Source organism: Ammospiza nelsoni, chromosome 8 (assembly GCF_027579445.1).
Source record: "Ammospiza nelsoni isolate bAmmNel1 chromosome 8, bAmmNel1.pri, whole genome shotgun sequence".
In the NCBI taxonomy this organism is placed as follows: Eukaryota; Metazoa; Chordata; class Aves; order Passeriformes; family Passerellidae; genus Ammospiza; species Ammospiza nelsoni.
In genome coordinates, this window is record NC_080640.1 from 28,309,354 (window position 1) to 28,322,650 (window position 13,297).

The window sequence follows — 13,297 nt, forward strand, 5'->3', positions numbered from 1 at the left end:
CTGGTCCTGAGTGTTTAACATCCTTTTATGTTTTATGTTTAGAGTTTCTTCTGAACCATTTTTAAGCAAACAGAAGTGGTGTTTGCATGCATTTGCCCAGTTGCAGATCCTTAGGGGTTTTTGAGATATCTCTGGATTTAGGCAAAAAGTGTATTTAAATGCTTGTGTTTCTCTCACTGCTGAGTCTGTTATTCCCTGAGGGAGACAAAAATGTGCTTGGAGCTGTGAAGTTGCAACTGGGCATAAGTTTCATGTGTGTACCAAAATCTCTTCTGTTAATTATTAGGAGTTCAGGAGTGTAAAGGAAGACTAGTGGTTTCTTTTCATTTTCCTTCTTGTGCTTATGTGTATAATGTTAAAACTATAGCTTCTGATTTTATTAAATAATTAGCACTGTAGAAGTTACTGAGGCCATTTTGGAAGCCTGATGTGGTGAAACCATTCTTTAAAAACAGGTGATCTTTCAGTCCAGATATTTGGAAACAGGAGTACAAAGAGACTAAAAAAAAAATCAAACAAATGCCCAACCAAAGCCAAAAAATAAACCCCCTGTGATTATTGGAAGATGTGAAAAATAGCTATATCTAACTGTATCTTTAATCATATTTCTGTTCAAGTCCTCTATGCAGTAGTCATTAATGATTGTGCATTTTTATTTATTTAGGAGGCTCTGGCAACAAAGGCAGCAAGGAATCTTCCTCAAGCCCTGTTTGCTTTTCTAAGACAGTAAAAGAGCTTGGTTTGTAACATCCTGTGTTTTCTCTTGTATCTTTGAAAAATCTCTTTTCTGTTGTTCTGGGACAAACCTTTGAACTGTTGCAATATTCTTACTTGTGAATATATTAACACAGTGTTCATGTATGCATTTTGTAAGTATAGGTAGTATATTCTGATGCAAATAAATTTAATTTTCTCTTTGCAGTAGGTCAGGCTGGAAGTGAATCAGTCTCACTTTTTCATCTCTGAACATGAAGCATATCTAGAGCTTCAAATGCAAGTGGCTTGGGGCATTTTCAGGCATTAAAAATATTAATCATTGACCTGAGACCAAGATGTCTCAAGCTAATTATTATCCACATTCAGGACTAACTTCTGAAGGGCTTTTCATGTGTCTTCAGCCATGACTATTCCCCAGCTGCCTATTTATAGCTGTAGCTCCCCCAGGGCTGTGTTTCCATTTCTGATGGCAGCCACTGAGTTTCTTGCAGTGTTATTTATCTGGTGGTGAGACCTCGTGAGCTGCTGCTGATCAGACATTATCATGGCTCTGGTCTCTGTTTCAACCACAGCAGCAGCTTGGAGCTGCAGGAGCTGGTTCCACACATTCCACTTTTTCTGGTTGGAAATCAGGATCTGCACTAGCATTAAAATAACCTCTTGATGTAGAGCTTGGCTCATAGCATGTGACAAGGATTTATTAAGGCCATACGTTTCCTGAGCTGGCTTCAAGTGCCTGGCTGGGATGGGAGTGCTGGCATCCAGTTTACCCTGAGCTTCCTCTCATTTGGCTTCCTGGGAAGAGGAAGTGACTGCTTGGAGAGGGCAGCGTGGATTAGGGGGCTGAAAGAATGTCAGTGCAAGTTAACATTTGCGGGAAATCTTGGGATTGAGACATTTGTCTCCCTTTTGGCAAAACCCCACCCAGTGGAAAGGAGGCTATTTAGGTTGGATCAGTTTCTCTGAAAAGGTAAATCAAGAATGCTTGCTTAACTTTTTGCTTAGTTCAGGCAGAGCTGAGTGGTGGGAAGGCTTCATTTTTGTGGAAAATGGCACTCATCCCATCTGTAGTATAGTGACCATTCTGCTAAGGCAATGGAGTAATTCCAAGGATTTTTTGTTTTTTTTTTTTTTTTTTTTTCATTTTATCTCCAGTTTCTCCTATGCTGCTTCTGATACAATGAGTACTAGCTTGAGATTTTACCTGTAATATCAAGTTAGTTGATAAAGTTCAGCTTTATGCCACTATATTGCTATACTTAACACTGTGCAAGATCCCTTGCATTGTAAAGCAGTAGAGGAGGAGTGGTTTGTCACCACCATCTCAACTGAGGTTCTCAGTGCTTTTCATTCTGAGAGTCAAATCCTCCCTCAGAAGAGAGGAGGGATTTCCTTCTCAGAAATGTTTGTACTTTTACCTTGAGGAAAAAAAATATAAAGGAGGCAAGTATGAGAATGAATCAAATCAAGAATATACACTGGCTTTCTGGCTTGTAAGGAGAATTGCTGGGTTTGATTTCAGAGAGGAGATTTGGATGCATACTGGTGTTTTGAACAGTGTTCTGTGGGGTTTCATTTTTGAGTGATATTTAGAATTTTTATATTACTTGTGTAATTCATTAATGCTGTAGAGACAGATATTTCTATAGATAATTTTTTGCATGCCTAATTGTTTTTTGTTTTATGCTTTGTCCTGTATTTAAAACAAATGTGTTACCTGTGACCCTTGACTAGTACTTCCATTGAGGGTAAAATAAACTTTTAATTCAAGTGAAGGACTTGAGTGTTTCTCCATAGGTAAGGGCATTTGATTGATTGATTTTTACTCTCAACTTTTTTGCTGTACTTGTAAATTAAGTACCAAGTTCTGTAAACATTTTTGTTGCAGAAGGTTTACTTAATGTAGCTTTTGTATGCAGCAACAATACTGCAATATTTTCTTAAACAAGACCCTTTTTTAAAGAATCATCTTAGTTGTTTTCAGGTGAAGCAAAGGTTAAAAAAAGATGCACTGTGTATGTGCATGCATGCATCTGTTCTCACCCTTTCTAGGGTAAAAATCCCTTACTGGAAATGGAAACAATAAAAATTCCAAAGCCACATCCATATAGGCAGCTTTCCCAATTCCATCTTTAGTGATTTAGAGCTTTTATGTGCAGTCTGAAAGTTTCATTTGTAAAACTGATGTCTTTTACTCTGCTGCCTTTATTGCATTTATACATAATCTGTTCATTAGTTTTAGTATTTAGTATAAAAGTTTGGATACACATTGATCAAAATTAAGAACAAATACATTGCCCATGATGTTAACCCTGACCTCTAATTTTAGCTTCAGGACCTCTTCATCCTGCACATGCTTGCCTTAATTCTTGGTAAGCTCTTTAGGAATAGCTGTCAATACTTTGTGAAGATGGTAAATTTGTTAGAGTCAGCATGGGCTAGGATTAGTCCTTGACAGCAAACAGCCTGTGTGCTGCTCTGGGGAAGCCTCAAACTCTGCACAAAAGTATTGGCCCTGAGAAGTTGTAGGGAGGCATTATTGGTGTTCTACTTAGCTTGACATGACCCTGTATAGCAATATGCAGGTGAGTTTTCCTTCTGTTCCCTTTTTATATATCAATCAGAAGCACATCAATGTTTTTTGATAGTTGTTTTAGCATTTAATCAAAACTTGAAATAAAATCAATTTAACAGAGATGGACAAGTGAGTAGGTGAAGATCAATTTCCTGCAGTATTAAAGCAAATGACTTGCAGTATAAGCATGAACAAAAACATATGGGAGTACTGATCCTTATCCATGCTGCTTATTCCAGACAGTAATGTCTAAAATAATTTACATATTACCTTTTTTCAAGACAAGTAAAACTAGGGAAGAAGGATTAGCCAAGCAGTCACCTTTTCTGAAAGTGTCTGGGTTTCTGACAGTTCGGCTATAAAATGGGAAAATGAGGAGCCCTGCCCTTGAAGACACACAGGCACTCATGTCTGTTGTCCCACTGCTCCTTTCTGTACAGACACACAAGTGCAGCTTGGTCCTTGTCCTCCCTGTGCATCCTTTGGTTGTGTGTTTTAAACAGATTGCACCTACATGTGTGCTGTCAGTACTGACAGACTGCAGTCACAGCAAACTTGCTAAAGCATTTTCTGTATTTTATGGTTTTAATTCTGGTCTCTGCATAGGAGGTGGAGGTTTTTGCCACACAGGAGCACAAACTGGAAGCTCTGGACAGTGTAGTCTGGGATGTGGGGTGTCTGGAGCCATGTGCCATTGCTGCTTCTCAGGAACAGCCCCTCCTCCTTACCTGCAGAATTAGGGTTTACACAGGCGGTCAGGCTGTACTGTCCAACTTTGAGTAGTGGCTGTTACAAACTGTGAATTCTTGATTGGAATTGCTTATGTAGGTCATCACCTCGGGGAAAGAAACCACAACAGGGCTTGGGATGCAAATCCATTGCTGCACCCAAAATGTTGGCCGGACTTCCACAAGAGCTGCGTACCAGGCTTTGGGCGAAGTTTTGTAATCTCCTTTTTAACTCCTTATACTCAAATTTCCTCACCAACCAGTAATCCTTGATGCTGCCCTGCTGATGTCCTCTGGGAATGCAAATGCTTTCTCTGGCCTCACCAGTTTTGGAGTTTGAATTCCCAATGGGTAACTTCACACAAACCTCTTTTGAATCTTGTTCTTCCTTCCCATCCTTGTTCTTGCCTTGCTTTCTCCTCCCCCCAAACCAAAAAAACAACAAACCCTTAAATATAATAATTCTGGTTCCAGCTACACCCATGGCTGTGTTCTTGCTGCCAAAAGTCATGTTCAGGGATTAGTCATCCTCTCAGATTGTGCTGCATCACCTCTTATGCACTGCAAGAGATAGAACTAAGGATCACCCCATGCAGAATTTCACTTGTCTGCTGTGACTCTTCAGGTCTTGTCCTATGGAAACATGTTTTCCTTTCATTTTCATCTAAATCATATTCAAATAAAACCTAAGAGTAAACTTGTTTATACAGCTGTAAATGCATTTAAACTGAGGGAACTAAGAGAACTTCTCTGAAAGCTGAAGATGCAAGATCAACACTGAAAGTCTGTGAAACCAAGTATTCCAAGCCTAGGCATAACATCTTCATGGTGTAAAATGAGGTTGTCTCTGAGTTACTTTCCCACATGGTATTGAAGTCCAAACTGATTTAATTTTGTTCTTTTTCTCACTTGCCTGGAAAAAGAAATTCACTTAAGTGGGGAAGGAATTCAGACTGGGTAACTGCAGAGACCCACTAGTAGATGCAGATTCCTGTCTGACCCATTTTTCCTTTCACTGTGATTAATACTGGAGGCAGAAAAGGCCAAGATGCCCAAATCCCAAAGGTGGGAGGGTCAGAAATAGGTATCTTACCAACACTAACTATAAAGAATAATACTTTGATTTAATGTGCCTGCTTTAAATGAAGAAGTCTGTTATATATGTTGTTCTTGTTCATCCACTGTGTGTAAAAGATTTCCTTTGAATTCTGAAATACTTGTGGGCTTTGGGGGAGTTTTGTTTGGTTGGTTTTGTTGCATTCAGGACATTCCAGTTTGCATCCAAAATCAGCTAAACAAAAAATACAGCATAAGAACAAATAATTTCTTACTGTCTTAATGTAAAAACTCCCCAAAGTGCTGAAACTATAAACTTTTCAAGCTGGAATACAAGGAAGCCAAAAGCTTGTCTTCCAGCTGCCTTACAGTTAGACTCTCTTTTTTTCTTGAAGGCCCAATGATATGCAGCTAGAGCCAATTTTTTCAGGGTCAGAGTACAGTCTGATTTGTTTTGTTGGTGTCCTCCAGTGTCTTGTCCTCTTCTGTTTTTTCTCCACTGAGAATAGCTTACATATTTTGGCTTGTAAACACTACAATTACACTTGGGCAAAGGGGAGGAAGGAAAGTTGTAGAAAGACAATTTCTTAGGTTTTCCTTCATTTTGAGAAGAAGCATGAGGTTATTTGTTGGGGATTAAACCTTGCTGACAGGTATGCTGGATCCCTTTGGTCAGTTGATCCCTCAAGGCAAGGCAAGCACTGATTAGTACTCGCTCTATCTCTTATTTTGTGTGGAAATAAGGGAAGCTATGCAGAGGTGCTGTTCTGCAGAGATCATGAACTCTGAGTCATCCCTAGGCTGAATTTCTTCTGAATGTTATGTAACTCAAGTATTTATACAATTGGAATGCATGTAATATGGCTGGAGCACTTGAGAGTTCTCTTTTTCATGTGAGAGCAGAACCCCTGTTCTCAGGGTATGTGGCATAATACTGATTTCATTAATGAGGCAGTTCCATTGCAACATGAACTTGAGGTTGTCATGGAATTATTCCAGATTTTTCAGGGAAAAAAATAAAGTCTTGTCACTTAAAATTGCCTGGGTTTGAATGGTAAAGCTGAAACAAAAAGTTGATGGAACAGTGATCTATGCATTCTTCAGTATCATCTTTACTTTCAAGTTTAACTGCTCTCATAAAAACTCAGTTCCAAGTTTTCCAGAGCTTTGTGTCACTCTGCTGTTATAATAAATACAATACAGAAGTAATAACTTAAATTATTACTTCTTAAGTAATTACTTATTTAAGTGGTTTAAGAAGTAAGCAGTGTAGTTTAATTTTTTTAAGTGTTCTTAGGAAAGTTCTGGTTTATTGTAACATTACAGCCTGGAGTTGAATGCTAGCACAGACTGAGCATTTTGATACTTCAGTAAATGTACTTCATTTAAATGCATCCTGACTTTTTTTTTTTTTTGCCTGTCTAAGATAGGAGATAATCTTGTCTTTGTAGAGACCAAATTGAGTTATCTTCTTTGGTCTAATGTGGCAATTTTTAACATTACAAAGAGCTTAAGGATAGTAGATGGCCAAATCTCCAGTGGCTGGCAGTCAGACTGCTTTTCCTTTGAAGATCTTATATGCATCTTTCTCATATGTCCCCAGAATGTGCAGCTGTGAAGTTGTGGGCTTTCATTTTATTTTAGTTTAGCATAAGAAATGGGGAGGATTTAATTTCTCCAAGACAGAAGTCTCCAACCTTTATTGAGAGGGTAAAGGACTGATGGGATGTAACACTTGCCTTGAATGACATGCATTCTTCTTCTGTCTCCTCTCTTGTGGTTCCTTTCATGTTGGATCTTCTATAACTCAGTCCTGCACTGTTCTCTGTTTTAGCATCTCCCCTTTGCTTTTAGCCAGTGCCTTCCAATTTTCTGTGCATTTCACTGCCTGTTGCACAATGAAAAAAAAAATCCTCGCCCAAAGCCTTTTATCAGAGACAAGTGAATTCTTTGAAACAGCTTTTTTCACATCTGGATTGGAAAATGGTGAAAAGTATATGTATGTTGCTGGTAGAATTTCACCCTCCTGGAAATGTTTTATTTCAGCTGTAACTTATTATCCAATAGTGCTGAAACCAAAAATACAGTATAATGAAGTTGGCTGATGCTTTGTTTTTCCACATGGCATGCTAATCTGGAAGTTGTTGTGGTGTCTTTGGGATTTGGATGTAGAAGATAAGAATTAGGAACTGTTAGGGAAATCTGCCTAATTTTGAATTATACTGTTATGGAAAACATACTGGTATTGTAGCTGTTAATGCATTAGTCTTCTGCTTGCAAGTGACTTTGCTAATTATTTTGACATTTTAATTGTTTTCATTCCCTCATGAGTATGATGAGAGGTATGAGCTCACCATGCTTGTTGATGAGACCTTGGTATAAGAGAAGTCCTTTAGCCTCAGTAGACATGCCCAGCATTTCTAGGAGCTGCATTTCCATTCATCTATCTGAAGTCCTTGGTGTCAAGCAGTTCCTTCTCCTGTGTTACAACTGAGTGGGTTGGTGAAGCTCTGTAGCTCTGTGCCAGGATGAAATTTCAGTATAATCTGCCTGTAATAGGGCTGGTGGAATTGTCACTGAGCCCAAGGCAGCAGCAGAATGAGAGCTGACACGGAGCTAAATGACTGCCTGGTTTTCACAGTGTGAGAGTGTGTGCATAGTTTTTCCCTGTTGGCTGGTTGGAGATGTACAGATAGGTTACACACTGTGTCATAATAAATAAATGCTGTCAAATGTCTGCTCTGACCTGCTAAACTAAGTAAAAATTCTGGAGTCTGGATAAGCTTATAATGAAAAGCTGCTTTTGGGTAAAAGTGAGGCAAACCAATATATTTTGACTTATGGAGACTCAGAAAGACTCAATTTAAATTTGATAGGCTTTACTTAAGAACCATTTTAAGGTAACTGAAGAAATATTTGTGTTGAATTGTAAAGGTTTGACATTCCCTCAGAGATGGATGTGGAGTCTGCTGTAGCTATTAGTGGTCATTTGAACTTCATGGAAGCTGCTGAGCATTTTGGGTTTGCTCTGTGGAATTCTTTTGAATGATCAGAACTCAGCCATGCTTATTAACAGATAAAAGTTCTCAGGAAAACCAGAGAAGCAGTTCATGGCTTGTGCTATTTAAAAGTAATAATATTTAACAGTTTTAAAAATGGTAAACATCATATTTTCAGAAAATGAATGTATGCTTTTGCAGGAGAAAAATAAAAGCTTAATTCTTTGAAAATGCTTTCTTTTTTAATAGATTATGGAAGAAACAAACACACAGATTGCTTGGCCATCAAAGTTGAAGATCGGAGCAAAATCGAAAAAAGGTATTTTACTTTGCTCTTTTTATGGGGTGGGATTTGTTGTTAGCATAGTGACAACCATAGAATAAAGAATTAGATTTTTAGAGTCACACATCAATACTGGTCACCTGAAGTATTTCCATTTCAGTCTGCTGTTTCTTATAGAAATTTCTTGTTGAAGTTATCTTGGCTTTATATAGGTATTTGATACACCAAGCCATTTTAAGGAGCTTGCAATTCTGTGAGTATTTATTTAATCAAAACTGCTGTATTAGGCATGTTTGCCTTCTGCTGTACGATTCTGTATCTAATCAGAACAGTTTCTTTATTTTACAGCAGTCAAAACCAGTGTTTCTGGTAACATTTTAGATGAGTGGGTGTTTTGTGGGGTTTTGTGTTTGTTTCTGTAGAGAACAAAGATGAGTGTTGGCCGAGCCCAGCAGAACAGTAAACATTCATTGTGTCCCTGACAGGGACAGCCTGCACACTTTTTTGGGTTCTCTAAGAAACCTAAGTGGAGCTGTTTCTTAGGCATGACCAGTATTGTGGTTTAAATTATGTTTCTTTTGGAAGTCCAGCCCATTAGTGTGAACTAAGTATACAGTCTGGACATCTCTCTTTGAAATAAACCTTCTTGTTCTGTTCTTAAGGAGTCATAGCTGTGACTGTTGAAAGCAACACTTAATTTCTCTTCTGCATAAGAAATGGAAGTGGGAACAATGCATGCATTTCTGTCCAGGCTGATACATATTTAAAAACCAAGAAAATGAACTTCAAATAATTTCTCTCCATGTTATATATAGAGTGTATAGGTGGAGGTGTGGGCTCCCCTTAGTAAATTAATGACATCTCTTGGGAAGAAAAATGACCTTTTTAGAAAGGTGCAGGATTAATAAAATTTTTATGGTGTAAAGTGAGATTGTTTCTGAGGTACTTTGCCACATGGTGTTAAAGTCCAAATTGATTTCATTTTTTCTTTTCCCCACTTGCATGGAAAAAGAATCTTGCTAAAATGGGGAAGGAATTAAGACTGGGGAAAATGCAGGTGTTTTGTATATAGGCATTAATGTGTGCAACTAACATTTCTAGTAATGCAGGAGTGACAAGGTCTCTGTGCAAACCTGGGGAGTTCTGTGTGCCCTCTCCTTGGGGTGCTGGGAATTGATGCACACCTGATACTCCTCAACAAGCTGAGGCACAAGAGGTTGTTTTTCTTCTGAGGATAGAAAAGAAAAAATAAAGTGGTGCCTGTAACTTCCCCCCCTAATTTAAGTGGGCTTAGTTCTGAAAAGCATGAATGAAAGGCAAAAAAAGGGGGGTAAGAGAGGTGGTTGGCTGGCTTCTGCATTGGTACTTGGAGGTGCAGCTTTAAATTAAATTAATTTGACCTATTTATTTGTGACTTCAAGTAGAAGATAATGTGGTGAAGCTCTATCAATACATGGAATGAATTTGAGTACCATGGGAAATAAAACAGCTAAAAGAGTTATGGGCTCATAAAAGTAAAAACTGAGGAAAGGGAACACATATTCCAGCTGGGCACACTGAGTAAATCTGCAGTGGGAATGATTATCCTGCAAAGTCCTTGTGCCAAAAGAAACTTTAGATAGTGAGATAGTAATGGGCTGTAAACAAGACGTTTTAGCAATATGCTGAACTATTAAAAAAAGTGTTTCAAATGCCTGTGGATTTCAGGGTGGCTCTAAAGACTTAAACCACTCTCTGGCCAGCTCTGGTGTGCTGGGTTGTGTGTATATACACCTAAGATAGTAAATTGCAGCCTGTGTGCAAAGAGCCCCTTAACCCTGAGGTTCCTATTTCTTGTGAAATAAGGTGCAGTTTATATGATCTGTTTACATTTAATACCAATTGTTTGCAATTCTGTAAGTTTCCATTTGCAGCTACAGCAGCTGTTTATATAGGGGTAAATATTCCAAGTGTTTAACATAATCTTAGCTTCACTTAATGACATTTTCTGATTGAGAGTCTGCAACAAATAACTGGCTGGCTCTGCAGGGACTTGACCTCAGAACATGGTCTGCCTGCCTCCTTGGCTGGGGCTGAGCCTGAGTCACTCATGAGGGAGCAGCAGCTCTGGATGGACAGTGCTTTACCCCAGCCCCACGCTGCACCCAGGCATCACCCAGACATCCCAGATTTTATGTTTTTTGTATCGTTTTGCAATCTAATCTGCTTGTGGTTTCACCAGCTTCAGATCTTGTGTGTTGTGGCCTTAGGTCATTCACAGCTTTCCTCCCAATACAGGGGAAAAACAGTTGTTAGGAAAACATTGCTTTTCTTCCTGTGATATTGGTCAGTCTGTCATGAAGCACTCAGGGCTCAATGGTGTCGTTCTTCTCACTGCTGGTGACGGTTTTAATTAGACACTACCGATACTAAATCAATAAGAAGAAACCATGTTTTGTTTTGAATTGAAACACAAAGATATTGAAATTTACAGCCAAGGTGTACATAGTAAGATTCAGCAAGGATGAGGATGAAGAATAAGTTCTCTAAAAGATCCAGAATCCTTTTGTGATCTTTTAGAAAAAAATGTGCTATAGTGAAGCTTAAGCACCAAGAGTAGATGACTTGTGAACCTTTGTATCATTTCTCTTATATGGATTACAACTTTTAAATTGATGAGTCCAAAATTGTATATTTTAAGTATCATAGTGGTTAACTTACATTTGATAAATATTTTCTGAAGGGGTTTTTGAGTTGCAAAATACTAATGTCTGAATTAGGCATAAGCAGATTTAAAAAATTTGCTAATTCAAATTCATTATTTAATGTGTTTTCTAAAACACATCATCACAAAGCTAAATTTTTAAAAAAACTATTATCAACTCTCAACAGTTTCATAAGAGCAAAACAGGAATTTCCTGGTTTTAATGAACACCAGATGCTGTAGCCTTACTCTAGTGATGCAGAGGGTTAAAGCATTTTGAAATAAATGTTTAGAAAACACACAAACATATAAATCTTCCACAGCATCTTAAAGCAACCCATTTGTTCAGGTTGCCAAATAGATCCCATAACATGCAGAATTTAGGGAGGGAAGTGAACAATTTAAAGCTTTTCATGACTGATTCCATCAGTAATGAAAGAATTGGCACTGGCAGGGTTTGCTCTGCTTGGCACCGGTGCTGTGGAGCTCAGGGTGTATCAAAGCCTCATGTTCTGGAGGTTTGGGATCTTTTCTAGTCTGGTGAATTAAAGAACAATTTGAGAGACAGTAACTTTGGCTCTCAACATGCCTTTTCACTCTGTTGTAGTTACTGTTCCTTTGGAATGCTGTTAATTGTCTTTTAAAGATTTATTCAGTGGTATGAAAGCATGAGTAGATTGCCAAATCTACTCATCAGATCAGATGCTGTAGTTCCACAAACATTTTCCAGGCAGGCATAAGGTGATGGGATTTTCCTTCTCCCTTTCTGAAATAGTCTTGTTCTTGGTGTCCAGCCCTTTCTGCTGTGCTGTCATTGGTGCTCACATGGGGGACCAGAGTGACTGTTCCTTAAGTCTAGCCATGGATAATTTTTACTTTTGCAGAGGGAGCGTTCTTGTTCATTTGCTGGGTGTCTGAACCCTCACTATGCATGCTCATGTGTTTCCCCATCTGTTTGTATGGAACTGGAATGCTGAATGCCTTGGAAGCAGGTGAATGTCATGTCAACCAGCAGCAGTGCTTGTGGATGCATAGTGAAGCTGTTCTTTAGGAAATGGATATATGGGAGTTCAGATTTCACCTATATTCCTTACTAATTTTTATTTCTAAATTCTCCCTCCCCCATACCCCTGTGTCCCTTTGCATTCCAACAGCCATAAAGAGGTTGTGGGATGTGTGTGCTCAGAATGCAGCTTGGAATAACTTTTGGGGAACAGCCACCGTAAGAATCCCTTCAGCTCTTGGAAACTTAATGGCTCTAAGCTGGAAGATGATCAGAGAGTTGGAGCAAGGAATATTTTAATATGTTAAAAAAGATGGTAAGGGGAAATGCAAAATAAATTGAACTTGCAGAGCAGGTAGAACTCTGGGGTCTCTTCCATCATTCACTTCTAAAAAGGACTTCTCTTGCTCTTTTTTCTTCCTCTTACTCCCATATTTTCATTCCTCTTCTATTTTCTTTAGTCTCCAGCTCTTTTTAATCTGTATCATATCTTGAAATTACCAATTTATTTTCTTTCTTTCTTGAGCTTCATTATTTTATTTTACTTCTCTTATTTGCTGTTTCTGGCATTGTGACTTTTTGTTTTGCTTTTTTTCTGTTTTTCCTCTCTTATCACTGATGCATTTTAAGTTGGTCAATAAAAATCTATTTGTACTTTTTCCTTTTGATTTTACTTTTTACCAATTCTTTCATCTTTTTTAATAACTTCAAAAAATTTGAACTAGCTTTTGTTATCAAAGCATTTCATACATGCTTTTTTTCATTAGCATATCTCCAACACAAGTACAGAGCATGTTAAATTCATATCCAAGGAGAACAGCAAAGTACTGGAGGTACTGGAAGGAAGGCCGCAATAACTGGCATTGGGCACTGCTTACACTTTTGGTTACACTGGCAATTTGGTTTCTTATTTTTCTATTAACTTTGCCTTTTGCAAATTACATTGTAAGCCAAGTGCAGCTGTTTCCCTCTTTGCATCCTGAGCTGTGAAGGTAACATGCACAATGAAGTTAATACCCAATACCAAGCTTGAGACAAATAACTTCAGCCAAATCAGTAAAAGCTGACTCTGGTTTATTGGAATGTTGTTTAGGTGCAAGGGAAGCATTCTGCCTATTTCAGGAGGTGTTGTGATAAAAGGTAGAGCCTCCTCTTTTGTTAAAACAAATGTCACTGCTTAGTGAACTCAAGGCCAAACTTGTGAGTTACTGCCTTAGATATCTAGAGTAAGCTAAAATATTTGTCCTTTCAGA

General features: G+C 38.3%; 1 protein-coding gene across 1 annotated transcript in view; it reads left to right on the top strand.

The window, feature by feature from the left end:
- Nucleotides 1–13,297, top strand: part of BICC1 (BicC family RNA binding protein 1) — an 89,791-nt gene that overhangs the window by 36,520 nt on the left and 39,974 nt on the right. Inside the window, exon 3 of the mRNA XM_059476703.1 lies at nt 8,325–8,394. Coding sequence (XP_059332686.1) covers nt 8,325–8,394 — 70 coding nt within the window. The remainder of the gene's footprint in view (nt 1–8,324; nt 8,395–13,297) is intronic.